This window comes from Tetrao urogallus, assembly GCF_951394365.1.
Source record: "Tetrao urogallus genome assembly, chromosome: 7".
In the NCBI taxonomy this organism is placed as follows: domain Eukaryota; kingdom Metazoa; phylum Chordata; class Aves; order Galliformes; family Phasianidae; genus Tetrao; species Tetrao urogallus.
The window spans coordinates 23,016,415-23,030,608 of NC_136820.1; the positions used below are offsets into that span (position 1 = coordinate 23,016,415).

The window sequence follows — 14,194 nt, forward strand, 5'->3', positions numbered from 1 at the left end:
AGAAGTAAAGATTCTGGGGGAAAATAAGGCTAACATATAACAGTAAATGCTTTCAAAAATTTAATACAAGTCTTACAAATGAAAGCTCTTGTAGAAATTAAGGTTAAAAGAAGATAGGGCAAATTTTGATTTCTTTTCTTTAATGGGAATCTTTGATATAAAATCAGATTCAAAGAGAAAAAAATTGATTCTTTTGAATGAGAAGTTCAATACTGTGTTTCTTGACATATGGTAGACTGTTACTAATTGTTTTATATTGAATCGTTTTGTTTTAAAATTAGAAGTTAATCAAAGCTTGTCTTTTTGCCATAAAATTCATTTTTTAATAAAATGTTTAGAATTGAACTATTTCTTGTACTGTTACATGGAAAAAAAAGCTTATGGTAGTACAATACAATAGCTTGGGCTGGAAGGAACCTGAACATCTGATTGCAACTTCTAAGAAATATATTTTAAAATTAACTATGGTTAAAGGTATGCACGCTTTGTAGTCTCTTTTCTGTGCAGCTCATGCCAGTGTGCTTTGGCTGTGCAGACCAACTGCTATGTTTCCATGTGATAGTGAGTTTTTATGATAGACATGAGTGATGTGGTTTTCTCTCCACCCTTGCTTTGGATATAAAGACAGCTTTATAGGACTCAGCTGTCTGCACCTGCATGCATATGCTGTAAAGCTGCCAACATTCCTGAGATCCCATGCTGCATTCATAATGCAGTTTCCAATGATCTCAACAATGCAGCAGGCTTCCCTTACTTGGATAAATTCCTTAATGTCCTTATAGCAGACTGCATTCATCTTATAACAATATTAGGACAGCAAGCCTTGGGATAATAGTATATATTGAAACAGCTCAGTAGGTCTTACAGAAGTCTCAAGAATTAGATTTTTGCAGGTAATGTTACTTCAGACATTTCCTAGTTCTTATTGCACTAGGTCATGGATATGTTACAGAATGCTTCATTTCTTTTCTTAATTCTGAATCTTTAAACACCATTAGTTTGGGAATATGTAGATGTATGTAGTACAGGAAGGAATCATCAGGCAGTGCTGGCTCAAGCTTAGAGACAGGTTGATATGTTTGACAGACAAGGCAGTGAGGTGGAATGTTACCATTGGCCCACAGAAATAGAAAGTACAAATAGAAGCTGGACATGAGCCAGCGGTGTGTGCTTGCAGCCCGGAAGGCCAGCTGGGTTCTGGGGTGCATTAGAAAAGGGGTGGCCAGCAGGGAGAGGAGCTTGTGGATGCCTCATCCGTGGAGGCATTCAAGGCCAGGCTGGATGTGGCTCCGGGCAGCCTGGTCTAGTGGTTGACGACCCTGGCACATAGTAGGGCGGTTGAAACAAGATGATCATTGCGATCCTTTTCAACCCAGGCCATTCTATGATTTTATAACATATGGATGACTTAAGATGACCAGTTTCATTTATCATTTGGATTTCTGAAAATTTTATGCTTCCCTCACAGTATAAAATTTTAGCATTAAAAGAAGACCTAGAAGTATCAAAATGTTTTCAAAATGCTATTTTGCATCGAAGTAATTCATAATGATTCAGGTCTTGCTTTTATCTGTTTTATATTGTTCATGCTGTAAAATTTTGTTTCAGATTCGTGATTCCAACTGTAACTATGAGGCCTTTATGAATATTATTAAATTAAGTGATAATATAGGAGAGTTGGAAGCAGTCAAAGATAAAGCAAGCGAAGAACTGCAATATCTTCGATCTCTAGATACAGCAGGAGATGGTTAGTACTGTGTTATTCTACAAAATATGAAACGTGGTTACCAGCATGATCACTGGAGAACATTCCAAAAATTCAGGAAATGTAAACTGATATAACTTAGTATAAAAACATTTTCTTCTTAACAAAAATAAAAAAGTAAAGTGCTGAAACTTGGATGATCTTCTGTGCTTAAAAGCAAATCACTTTAACCATCTGTATTTTCTTTGTGTGTGTCTTACCTAGGACCTGTGCTTTTTGTTTTGCCTGGTTTTGTTTTCATTTTTGTTTTTTTTGGGGGGGGAGGACAGGGGAGTGTTCTTTGTTTGTTTTTCTTCTCTTTTTAGTTCAGAAAATTGATTAGATATGTATACTTCCAGTGATTTGAAACTTACCTGGCAGCCGGTTCTGAATTTCAGTAATACTTTAGATGTTAATGAGAAGTCAGCTAACAGTCTGAAAGCAGAGAGAAATTCTTCTCATTGATTTCTATCAGTGAAGTATTTAAACTGTAAACCTCTGCAAATCTGACGAGTTTGTTATGTAATATTTCCCTTCTTTGTTTGACGTGTTCTTAAAGTATGTCTCGTATTTCAGGACAAGAGTTTATTTGCTCATCTGCATTACTTAATCCTCTTTTTTTTTTCCTTACTTTCAGATATCAACACTATAAAAAATCAAATAAACAGTTTATTATATGTTATTAAAGTATGTGATTCAAGAATTCAGAGGTTGCAGTCAGGAAAAGTAAGTATTTTAGAAAGATTTTTCATTCTGAGAGAGTGAAGTGAAAAGCTTAATAGTTCAGTCTAACTTCTTAATTTTTGCTTTTTGAAACAAATTTGAAGTGTGCAATTATAGGAATACATAAAATTCAACTTAGTCTCTAATTTACATGATTGGAGAGTATTAAAATCTGTCTTTAGTAGTTTAGATAGGTTGTTACACCTCAACCTGTAGGTTCAGTATAAAGGATAAACTGAAATGATGTGTAGGTAATATTTACATCTTTGCATTTATGCACCTGGATTCAGATCAGGTTTTTGTTTATTTTTGCTGCTCCAGTACATACCTTTGGCATTTTAAGTTTAGTCTTTGGCGAAATTCTCCTAGTCTTGTTAAGGCACCACTTGATTATTTTATGTGCCTTATGGACACTCCCTGTATTGTATATTGTCAGATATTTTGCTGCTTTAGTTCATAAAAAACCTGAAGCAGACTGGATGTTAAATTTGAGAACTTAACATTATTCTGTTGTCTTGTATGTTTTGATTTATATTTATACAGAGTTAGTATGTTTACTTTGTTTTATGACTCTCTTAATTGGACTTCAGTGTGTCTCTGTAATAATGTAACCTTGTGCATACTGACTGTTAAAATGTTAAAAAAAATTCTGTGTCTGGATCCTGAAGCACTGCAGTAATACCAATTAATTCATTTTAACAGAATACAGTTGAGCAGACATAAATTTAAGTTGTAATGATCTGCACCCCATAGAAATCTGAAATTACTTTATCTTCATCCTATTGTAAGCAGTTAAGAGAGATTTGGTGTTATTTTGACTTATATAGCATGATGTGAATGACAGAGCTAAAAGCAACTCTTCGTATAGTAGCAAATAGTTGAAACCAAATATTTATGAGAAAATGACCTTATTATCTTGGTCTTATTAGTGACTGTAAAAATAATTATCCATAGAAAAGCAGGTTTATTGTCTATAATATGTTTTCTTTGTGTTTTTTTTTTTTTAATTATTATTTTTAATTATGATGCCTACTTTATGGTAAGGGGAAATTCTTAAAAAATTTAAGAAAAATGAACATTGAACTATGTCTTATAGGAAATAGATACTGTGAAACTGGCAGCAAACTTTGGAAAACTTTGCACAGTCCCTCTGGACCATATCCTGGTAGACAATGTTGCACTACAGTTTTTTATGGGTAAGTATCAGTTTATCTTCTGTTTCTATTTAGAAGCAATATGCTGACTCACAGCACTGTATAATTGTACCTAAATATAAGTATTTACTGAGAGTTAAATATGTCCTTGCCAGAGGTGACCAGAACCTTTTTTTGCAAATGAAATTAATTATCTTTTCAGAATACCATGCTCAGCACTTCTAAATACCTGTATTAATTTTGTTTCAGTGCTGATCTCTCTATAAGATGCATTCTTTCTTTGTATGTCACCGAAGAAATTTTGTTTGTTTAGAAAAGAATTGCTTAGAATTTTGTAATTGATGTAACTCTGAAACTTAATCATTATTATTTGTCTTTTGCTGGCCTCACTGAAGCTAATGGAGCTAATGGCTGTAGATGTTAGATTGATCTTTCAAGTATTATGGATCTTCTGAAGGTTCTCCGAGAACTTAAAATGCAACAGGAATCTATGTATCATTTTAGGTTTACTATATAATCAAGAATTTGGTAGATTAGATCTTGAGTAATTCATATTTATCATTTTCTGGTGCTTGTTGCTGTTCTGTAAATAAATAATGCTCCTGATGATCATCACTAAGAGTATCCATTTTTTTTTAATTATGTTGCTGTTTTTGATACTTTTTTTAATGCAGTACATGCATATGATTCATTAGAATTCCAGTTTGAACTTCCTCTCTGCTTGTATCGTGCTATACAACTCTGTTGCTTCCACACAGTAATGATTGATTCAGTTTTTACATGTGCATTTTAAGATTAGCAGCCTAGTTCTTTATTGTCTGTTTTGTTTACTGATTATACCAATACATATATAGCCCTCTTTATTTTTTTCACCCTGGATAATTGTTCCAGATATTTAACATATTCTGGAGTTCAAATTTTAGCTAACATTTTAGAGAATTCTTACTTTAAGATGAAATAACTGTGCTTGTTTGCTTGATATTTTCTGTTTGTTTTTTTGTAGATTACATGCAGCAGACTGGTGGCCAAGCACATCTGTTTTTCTGGATGACAGTGGAAGGATACAGGGTTACAGCACAGCAACAGCTGGAGGTACTTCAAAGCCGGCAAAGAGATGGAAAACATCAGACTAATCAGACCAAGGGTCTATTAAGAGCAGCTGCAGTTGGAGTTTATGAGCAATATTTATCAGAAAAGGTAGGAATAATGTACTTCTGAATTGTTTGAAATGTACTGTTTTTATAGATGGTTGTCTGGTAGTTATGACTACAGTAATATGAAGTTGATTTGATACAGCACAAGTTGTTTACAGGCTAACATTAGGGTACTACCTGCGTGTCTTCTCTCCTTATGTCTAGCGGTAAGAAAATTTCTTCAGTTTCTTTGACTGTCTTACCAAAAGCATTGAAAATGTGACCTTCCGATGCTTTCTTTCTATAATAGTATATAGAAAAACTGGAGAAAATGTTAAGATATAATAAGGAATTACTTCCTGCAGTGCATGAGTGCCCAACCTTTCAGCTTGCCTGGGCTGCACTGAGTGAACAGGAATTGTCTTAGGGCATGTATATGTAGGATGCTCTGAAAGTAATGCCTCCTGTTTATTTCTATGCAAACTACAGCCCATACAGAGAGCATAGTAATGCTACCTGCTAGAGCAAATTCTCATCTACAAAACGCTGTTTTTCTAACATGGTCACTACTGTTAGCTGTGCATTTTCACCAGCCATGAATAAGAGCCTGAATGCCATGCTTGCAAAAATTTGCATCAGCAGAAGTAACCCATGTTCTGCAGCTTCTGTATCCACATAGTTGCTGAGATGTACCACTCACTGCATCACTGCACTCATATCCACAGTTTGGTCTCCGTAAACATTCAGAAAGTGTCAGTGAATGTCAATGGATGCCACTATTTCTGCTTGGAGGAATTCAGTAGCTTACCTTTGCTTCATATGCACGTCTGTGTCAGACTCCATTCCGTCAGACTGCCCCTTTGCTGCCATTTGTCATACGCAAACAAAATGTCATGGAATATTGATGGGAAGGTTCGATCTTCACTGTCATACCACCAACATCCACATCTGACATTTTGGGCTGACATAATGAAATAGGAGGCATTGCTTTTGGAGCAGACCTCATCAAAGATAAGCTGCAGTTATAGTATTTAAGTAGCAAAACTTTTTTGTTGTTGTTTATATTTTTATAAAAACATGAAAAAGAGGACAACAAAAGCATAAAACTATCAAACAGCCCATGTTTGACCCCATTTATTGTGAAACCAGTGCGTCACTCTAGATGGATGGAAGCAGTTGCAATTCTTAATGAGTTCTCATGGGTTTCTTCTGAGATTTTTTAATGAAATTTTACTCATTGTGTGCTTCATCCTTGAAAAATGTTGCTCACAAAAGTGCATGCTGCCAAAAAGCCATGACATGAATAAGGTTTAATTGTGAAGCGAAGGTATTTCTCTCTGTTAAGACAGGGTTTATGTAAGTCCAGTAGAGTGACGTGCTCCAATGTTTAAGTTGAATTTCTGATTGCAACTCTGTAAATTCCATTTGAAAATTTGCAGGTCATGTATTAATTTTGATTGAAAGAGAAATCACAAGTAAACAAAAAAAAATTGGTGATTTTCTGGCAATCTTGACCCCTGTTTTCAGACTTGTGAACGAAGCACCTTTGTTCTGAATTTGCGTATGCGTAAAAATCACCTTTCAGCTTACTCAAAAGCTTCCCTCAAGAAATTTTTCCTCAAATCTATTCCAGTGTTTCTGCATTATTTCTTTCATTTTGTATTTTCACCTGAGAAGCATATCAGCAGGGTTTCTTCAGACTATCCAGATCTTGCTCTGCTGACTGAACACTCACCAGTTTACACAGGAGCCCTGTAATCCCAGAGCTATTCCAAAGCCAACCAACTCAGCCTGTCAGCTGTGCTAAATAGATCAGTTGAGCAGCTGTGTTGGGTCTGCTTTAGTGCTGGTTCCTGTGTCTGTTGCTGAAAATGGGAAATTATGTGAGCTTAGGCCTACATAAAAAAAAAAACAAGTGTTTAACTGGCAGCATTTTGAAATACCTCATATCAAGGGAGGACTGAGAATCTGATGGCTGTCTTTTCTGGTGGTTGTAATACTGTCAGTGTAAGAAGCTACTGTGCTTACAGCTCATGATAGCCTGCAGAAATTAGTAGAACTGACAAGCTGTTAGGTTTTTGATGTTTGTTTGTTTTTTTTTTTTGCCTTTTTTTCTTTTATGTGAGTTTTTCTTTATTTCTGAATCTGAGTCTTTCTATTCATAAATAAAACTATGCTTGAGTCTGAGTAATTTTCTGGATGGTGTATTGCTTCATATTAATGTGCTTAAATTGTGTTTTGAGGTACTTTCTGGTATTCTGAAATTTCTGAGCTTTAATACTCTGAATTTCATCATAGATTTTTTTTTTTTCCCTTTTTTCTGTCCTAGGCAGATTTAGATCTAGAAATACTCATCACAAACCTATATATTTTGCTCAGATACTTGCAGAATTGTATTAGATTTTATTTGTGAAAATAAAAGTTTTTTATTCTTATGCTGCAAAAGTTGATTTAGATCTCTGTGACAGGCATCTCCAAGAGTTAATATTGATGACAACTTGGTAGCAAAACTGGCAGAAGCACTGAACCATGAGGATCCAACACCTGAAATCTTCGATGACATTCAAAGAAAGGTATACTTTGTTCTTGCTGTATTTCATTGGCATTTTTATGGCAGCGGAGTATTAAACTTCACTGCAGCCAGAGGAGGAAGAAAATCAAGTATGGAAACCTGAAACCTGTTTTACTATTTTCCTTTTCTATAATTTCCTTTTCTGTAAAAATCTTATTCTACCTTGCCACCTTCTGCTTAGCCATATGTAGTTCATAATTGTCAAATGGGCAGAAAGAGATGGTGACCTGAGTGAAATTAATTATGAAGTGTGGATAAAGATTATGTGATTATTATTTGTTTGTGCACCAATCTCAGAAAATGTGCCTATGCAAGTAACGTGTAGGTGGTATGATTTTCATCTGTCATTGGCTCTCTATTTTCAGTTATGTGTAAGTGTATTACTGTATGAAATTTTATTTCTTTCAGGAAGTTAATTGGCCAACTCTGTTCCTGTAGGACTGCACAGAAAGCAGCAAATAGCAAAGATGAAACTATCTTTTCAGTACCTGAGTACTTAGCCTCTATCACTCGAGCCTAATTTTTTTTTTCAAAATATGAGTCAGTAAATTACATATCCAGTCTGAGAGAGTTCTGTGTTTTCAGTCACTAAATGTTCTCATTTGTACTAAAAATTAATGATATGAGCTGCAGAGTTTGGAATCACTCTGTTGTACGTGAGGACTGCATTTAAGACCAATAAAAGCATGTTATAAAACCTGCATTGCTCTAAGTAGGTTACAAGGGCCTTGCATTCTTGTTGAAGAGAGCATGAAATTCTCGTGTGTTATGAAAGAAGTTGACTTCCTGAGAATGGCACAAATTTCTGGGGACCGTTCTTTCCAGGTGATAGCACTTGTACAGATTCTTTCACAATACATAAAAATATATACGAATATTTGTCTGTGCGTATATACAAGTGGATTGCTAGTGAGTACTGATTAAAAAACAATGAATGAAAATCTTGCTCTCCTAAGGAAATTTTGTAGGGGATTAAAATGCCATACATTGTGTGTTCTTCTTTTTAAAAACCCTTATCTACTTAAATTACTAGTTACCTTCATGATAAAATTTGTGTACATGGATGAGTAGATGGTGGTTTGGGTGTGATGGTACCGAGGAGTATGTTAGTATAACAGGAAAGTGATATGTCAATTGTTCAGGCTACGTGGACAAATTTTTGAGATGATGTGATTAATTCTATGTGATGTAAGATGGTACCGTTCTGGCTGAATTGAAAATCTTCAAGAAAATAGTATGTGGAGTCTTCCTCCCTTTCCTTTCTCTCTTGCACCTCTTCCTGTAGGTTTTTTCAAGTTTATGCTTAGAGTTTAAGACAGAGAAATGACCTCTCATGAAATTGATGAGTGCTGCTGGGATAGTTAAGAGGAAAGGAAGAAAGCGTTCACAGTTAATTCACTAATTTTCTTCCTATATGTACATACATCATTAGTAAGTGAAAGAGTTTCTGTTAATTCTGTAATATGCTGCTAACAAAATTAATTCTCTTAACTTTTTTGTTAAGAGTAAGCATAAATTGAAATTTCTCAGGCTTACAGTAGAGTTTTAAAAGCAACTCAGACAGTCATACAGTATGGTGATATGTGTTGTTCAAATAGAATTTTTGAAAGCTTGTCTAGTGAAAAAATCATAACATTAATATTTCTAATGTTGGGATTTTTACTTCAATAAGGTGTATGAATTGATGCTGCGAGATGAAAGATTCTACCCTTCGTTCAAACAGAACGTATTGTATGTCCGCATGTTAGCTGAGCTAGATATGCTGAAAGACCCCAGTTTCCGAGGATCAGATGATGGTGAGGGAGGTGAGCTCTTTACTTGTTTGGGAGATTTTCTGGAAATATTCTTTTTTTTTTTTTTTCTGCCTTCAAATCAATTAAAAATTCAAATTTAGTGTTTTCTGTTTCTGTTTTCCTGTAAATTGTTTGGTGATGCAGAAAGGTTTTTCTGTAGTAACTTTATTAGCTTCATGTAGGATGTAATACATACCCTTGTTATTCACATAATAGAAAACAAAAGTACATAGATATGGTTTTCTTAAGCTTTCTGAAAAATCTCTTTCACTTCCTTACAATTTTATGTGAATACTTAGATTAAGAGCAATTGAAGATGGAAAGAGAGCTGTGTTTTTTACTACCCTCTAGTGATGTATTTTGTTAATGCCTGAAGAATCTTAAGACAATCAGCTTCGTTCTTCCCACTTAACTGCCTCCCATATCTGCAGATCTTACATGACTGTACAGACTACCTAATAACACTTCTACCTCCCTTTTTTTGTGTTCCCAAGCTAATCAGATCTACTTGTTCTTTTGTCTGTTCTTTGTTTAGTGGTTTTATCCTTTGTATTATTAGTTATATTCACAAAAGTTGGTCTAAATAATATTTGTGTATTTTCATTTTATAACATTTAATTTCTTCGCTTAACGTTTTCTCATTTTATTTTATTATGGCCTTGTAAATTCTTTAACAAATCCAAGGGAATCCTGAGAATATTTATTTTGGGTCAGATACATTTTAGGTCATTCTATAATTAACATATTTGAATTTGTAAATGTAACAAAGCCATTAGCATGTTGGATGTAGTCCTACCACTAGAAGTTATGTAAATTGAATAACATAATAATTTAATTTAATCTTAGATTGAATAAAGATGAAAGCGAGTCATCAGTGAGCATGGACATTTATTTGTTTAAGTATTTTGGATATTAAGCAGACTTCATGCTGTAGGGCTGCCTTCTGGTATTTTGTAATTTCCTGATAGCATTTGGTGTTTACCAGCATTTGGTTGTTTGCTAGTAAGCTAAAGTGCACCGCTGACAACTCAAGCTACTTTTGAGTAGCTATTTTTAGTTGTGCTAGTGTGAGAATGACAGGAATACTAGCTTTATTTCACTTTGAGAATGTTAATGTTGCTTTCCTTTCTATCCACATTATTGTGGAGGGGGAGGAGGTTTTTTTCTCTGTACTTTTTCTTGTGTTGTTGTATCCTCATTGTACTGAATTTTCTTAAATGTTGCTTTGTCATCTGAAGTAGTATCGTATCTGTTTTTATTGTTAGACGTATTAGATGGGCCATAAAAATGAATTCTTTTTGAGGAAATTATATCCTGAACTTATCTTAATTTAAATTGTTTACATATGATGTGAGAGTTAGGTAACTGTTCTATCTTGTCCTTTTTTATTCTGTTTCTTTAACTACTCTCAAGTCTTAGCATCTTTTCTTATGAATGCTTTTGGGTCAAAGGGTTAGCTGCTTACAGTTCTATTGATTGAGATTACAGTAATTTTTTTTATTTAAAAATCTGCTGAAGTAAAACACTTTAATATTCGATATGAATACATACTTATATGGTATTTATACTCTAATACAGAATGAATGCATAGATATATGATAAATATATTCTAATTAGATATATATGTATTAAATATTTACATGTTTAAATACTTAATAATATTTAAATCTGATTTCTAACACAGTGAAGTTCCTTCCCAGAGGAAGTTTGCAACTGAATAATTTTCCTTAACTTTATCTCAAATCTATTGGAAATTATTCAACTATTAAATTGACTCGTTAGTGAAGCAATTTCATGTGGTATGAGCTTAAAATAAAAACACATTCTTTGGAGTATTTACTTTGTATTTATCGCTGTGGAAACATACATTTTCATTTAGATGCTGTTTTGGTAACTGGAAGTATTTATGCATTGTGTACAAATGTTTCTCAATACCATGATAACAGTTTTTCACAGAAATGAAACTACAAAAACTTACAAAGACTGCTATTTCTTCTGTGTGGCCCTACATTGGAGGAAATCTAACTTTTTTTTTCTTTTCCCAATCCTCACTGATGCCAGAATCTTTTAATGGGTCTCCTACTAGTAGCATAAATCTGGTAAGTGCTCTTTTTTCCTCTCTCCGCAACAGTAGAGAGTATTGTAAATTAGTTTCAATTATGTACATCTTAGAGGGGTTAATTCATTGCAGTTTAATTTCTGAAAAAGTCTGTTATGCTGTTGAAACTTACTGAAAGATGCATTAAGGCTCAATTAGTCTGTAAGTCTTTTTTGTACTTTGCCTGAGTCCAATGAATTGCTTACATAGTTTCTCATGAAAAGTGTATTAGTGCACTGCAGTTAATTTATGAAAAACATACATCTTTATACCTGTTCCTTATGTCAAAATAGACATAAATTCTAAGTTTGAGTAATAATAGGTGAAATGCTTTGAAACTGAAATCTCAAGCTGCAAAACAAAGCATTTGATTTTAACGCAGTGGGGTTTTTTTAGAACTTGGTTTAGAAACATACACAGAATCGTGGAATCATAGAATGGCTACAATCACAAATTTGCAAAAAGTAAAAAGTAAGAACAATTTCGATGCATTTTCTCCCCTCCCTGTAACTTGTTTTCTTCAAATTATATCTAACTGAACAAGATAAGAAGACTCAGAAGTTTGTTGGAGGGTATTTTGGGTGTCTAGTTTTAGAAAAGTTTGCAATCAGCTTGTGCCTTCCTGGCTTATGTGACTCACAGCCCTTTGTAATTCCTTGTTGGAGGATTCCGCACCTCTGTCTGAGTTCCAGTGCATTAGAACATGCTCAGCATGCGGAGGAGTAGAATTTACTCGTTAAAAGAATACTTTTACAGTAAATGTTAACAAGCTTCCATGTTGGTTTTTTTTTTTTTTTGTTGTTGTGATTTCTATTGTTTTCATCTTGTTTATATTTTGAAATATGATGAGAGGGTTCAGCAGGTGGAACTTGCACAAAATCTTGTTAGATACAGAAGTAAAACATAGGGTTTGTTATATTTTTCGATTTGCATGCAATGCTGATGAAGTGTTATAGGAGATTATTGTAATTGGCATTTCTTTAAAGAGACCTTTCAAATATCACAAGTATTCTTGTAAACATAACCTGATGTATCAGAATTGCACAGAATTGGGTAGGGGTTTCTCTTTGTTATAGAGCATCTGGTGGATGTTTAGCGCTACTTACTTTCATGTGACTTTTCCTAGCTAAGCTAGAAAATCTTAAAGCCTTTATTAAGCATTGTTGCATATTAATTAATAAGAATTTAACATATATTATTTTCATGAAGAATGAAAAACATTTATACAGAATGTTTAATTAAACAGAAATATTTAATAAAACCCTTAGGCAGAAGAAATTTTACTTTCTATATTCCTTATTCTTCAGGGTTGTTTGGGGCTTTCAGTGCTTTTACAGGTGTTTGAGTACTGGTAGATTAGTTTTTCCTGGCTGAATTCCATGGCAAGAATACATTTCTGTACAAATAGTATTGCTCCCTTGTGCTAGTTTGTTGCTTGAAGTAAAATAGACCTTGGTAAGGTTACTTTAAAGGTCATGGAATTTCTGTACTTTTAGTTAATGACAGTGCATTAAGAAAGATTAGGTTGTGGCATGATAGTTTTGCTTAAGTTTAATTAACTTGTGTTATTTTCTTTTAAGATTATTTGAAACTTTTAAGGAAAAGTTATCCTTGTCTTCTCAATTCCTGTCTCTAATTTAACACCTTCATCTACTACACTAAACAGTAGGGTGCATTTTTGCAGTATAAAACAACTGTGGAATATATAGGCTCTTGCAGATGTCATCTAACTTGTTCCATGATCTGAACTTTCTGTATTTTTTTTGCACTGAGTAAAATAGAGGAAGTTACAAAGGTAATACATATCCAAGACCTTAAATAGCAGCAGAAATACCTGAGTTATCTTCTGAATGTCATTAATATATATTAGTCTGAACTCTGTGCAGATATAAGAAAAAAGGACAAAGTCAGGTAGGTGATTTAGGGACTGGTAAAAATAAGTAATGATGCTTTAAAAAAAAAATACAACAGTAGTTTGATGTCAGGATTGCATAGTATGTGAAGTATTGGAGTTGCCTAAATTAGCTAGGATCCAAAAGCCTATAAATTCTGTTTCAGTAGCTCTGTCTTTGGCATAAATAACTTAAAAAAAAAAAAAAAAAAAAGCATCACATCAAAGCATCTTTCAAACATCTATTAAGCTTCTTTTGATCCCAAATTATTACTGAACAGGGAGATAGAATTAGCCTAAGGATTCATGTGTTCATATTTTATAAGGGAGAACGTGTCTGAGAAAATTGCTCACGGTTTTTTACATAGAGTGGAGAAATTATTCAACTTTTACTGTGCTATATCTTTGCCTAGTTGGCAGTCAGTTGAAAGAAACAAACAGTATAAAGATTTAAGTAATAGTAAGTAAAACCTCAGTTACACCACAACTGTATCTCCATAGCTGTACTGCTGTTCTTTTTCAAATGCTCAGTGAAAGACTATTTGTGCCTGTAATTCTATTACGTTGAGATATCAAATGAAAGTGGTACAGAGAAAGAAATACATTTGAGTGGTCACAAAAGTATGTGAAACTGTATGTTTTGGGGGGAATTACTCTAGTAACCAGGTAATAAGAACATAATTTTGTGCATTAAGTTATCTTAATAGTATAGTGAACTAGAACTTGAAAATGAACTAGATTAATGAAAAAGTATCTTGCAAATGAGACATGTCTGTGATTTTATTCTCTATTGCTCATTTCTTCCTTCTGCCCGCTCTCTCCCCCTGCAGTCCTTAGATGACCTTTCAAATGTCCCTTCTGATGAAACAGTTCAACTCCATGCATATATCTCGGATACTGGTAAGTTAATCTGTTACAACAACTGCTTACTTTTTTTTCCCAACTTTTGAGTGTTTTTTTTTTTGTTTTTTTTTTTTAATATGACAGGCCCATGAATTCCTAATCCTTTCCATCCTTTCCTTTTTTTTTTTTTTTTTTTTTTTTTTTTAATATCATAAAACATTGAATTCGTACTCCTAGTGAAGT

The 14,194-nt window shown here is 33.7% G+C and overlaps 1 protein-coding gene across 2 annotated transcripts in view; it reads left to right on the plus strand.

Moving 5' to 3' along the window:
- Nucleotides 1-14,194, plus strand: part of SNX13 (sorting nexin 13) — a gene marked incomplete at its 3' end in the record, with an annotated part of 42,444 nt that overhangs the window by 13,709 nt on the left and 14,541 nt on the right. For both annotated transcript variants that reach the window (XM_079538521.1, XM_079538522.1), the window contains exons 9-16: nt 1,609-1,747; nt 2,382-2,470; nt 3,564-3,663; nt 4,625-4,818; nt 7,223-7,327; nt 8,999-9,131; nt 11,181-11,218; nt 13,939-14,008. In XM_079538521.1, the coding sequence (XP_079394647.1) occupies nt 1,609-1,747; nt 2,382-2,470; nt 3,564-3,663; nt 4,625-4,818; nt 7,223-7,327; nt 8,999-9,131; nt 11,181-11,218; nt 13,939-14,008 (868 nt within the window). The remainder of the gene's footprint in view (nt 1-1,608; nt 1,748-2,381; nt 2,471-3,563; nt 3,664-4,624; nt 4,819-7,222; nt 7,328-8,998; nt 9,132-11,180; nt 11,219-13,938; nt 14,009-14,194) is intronic.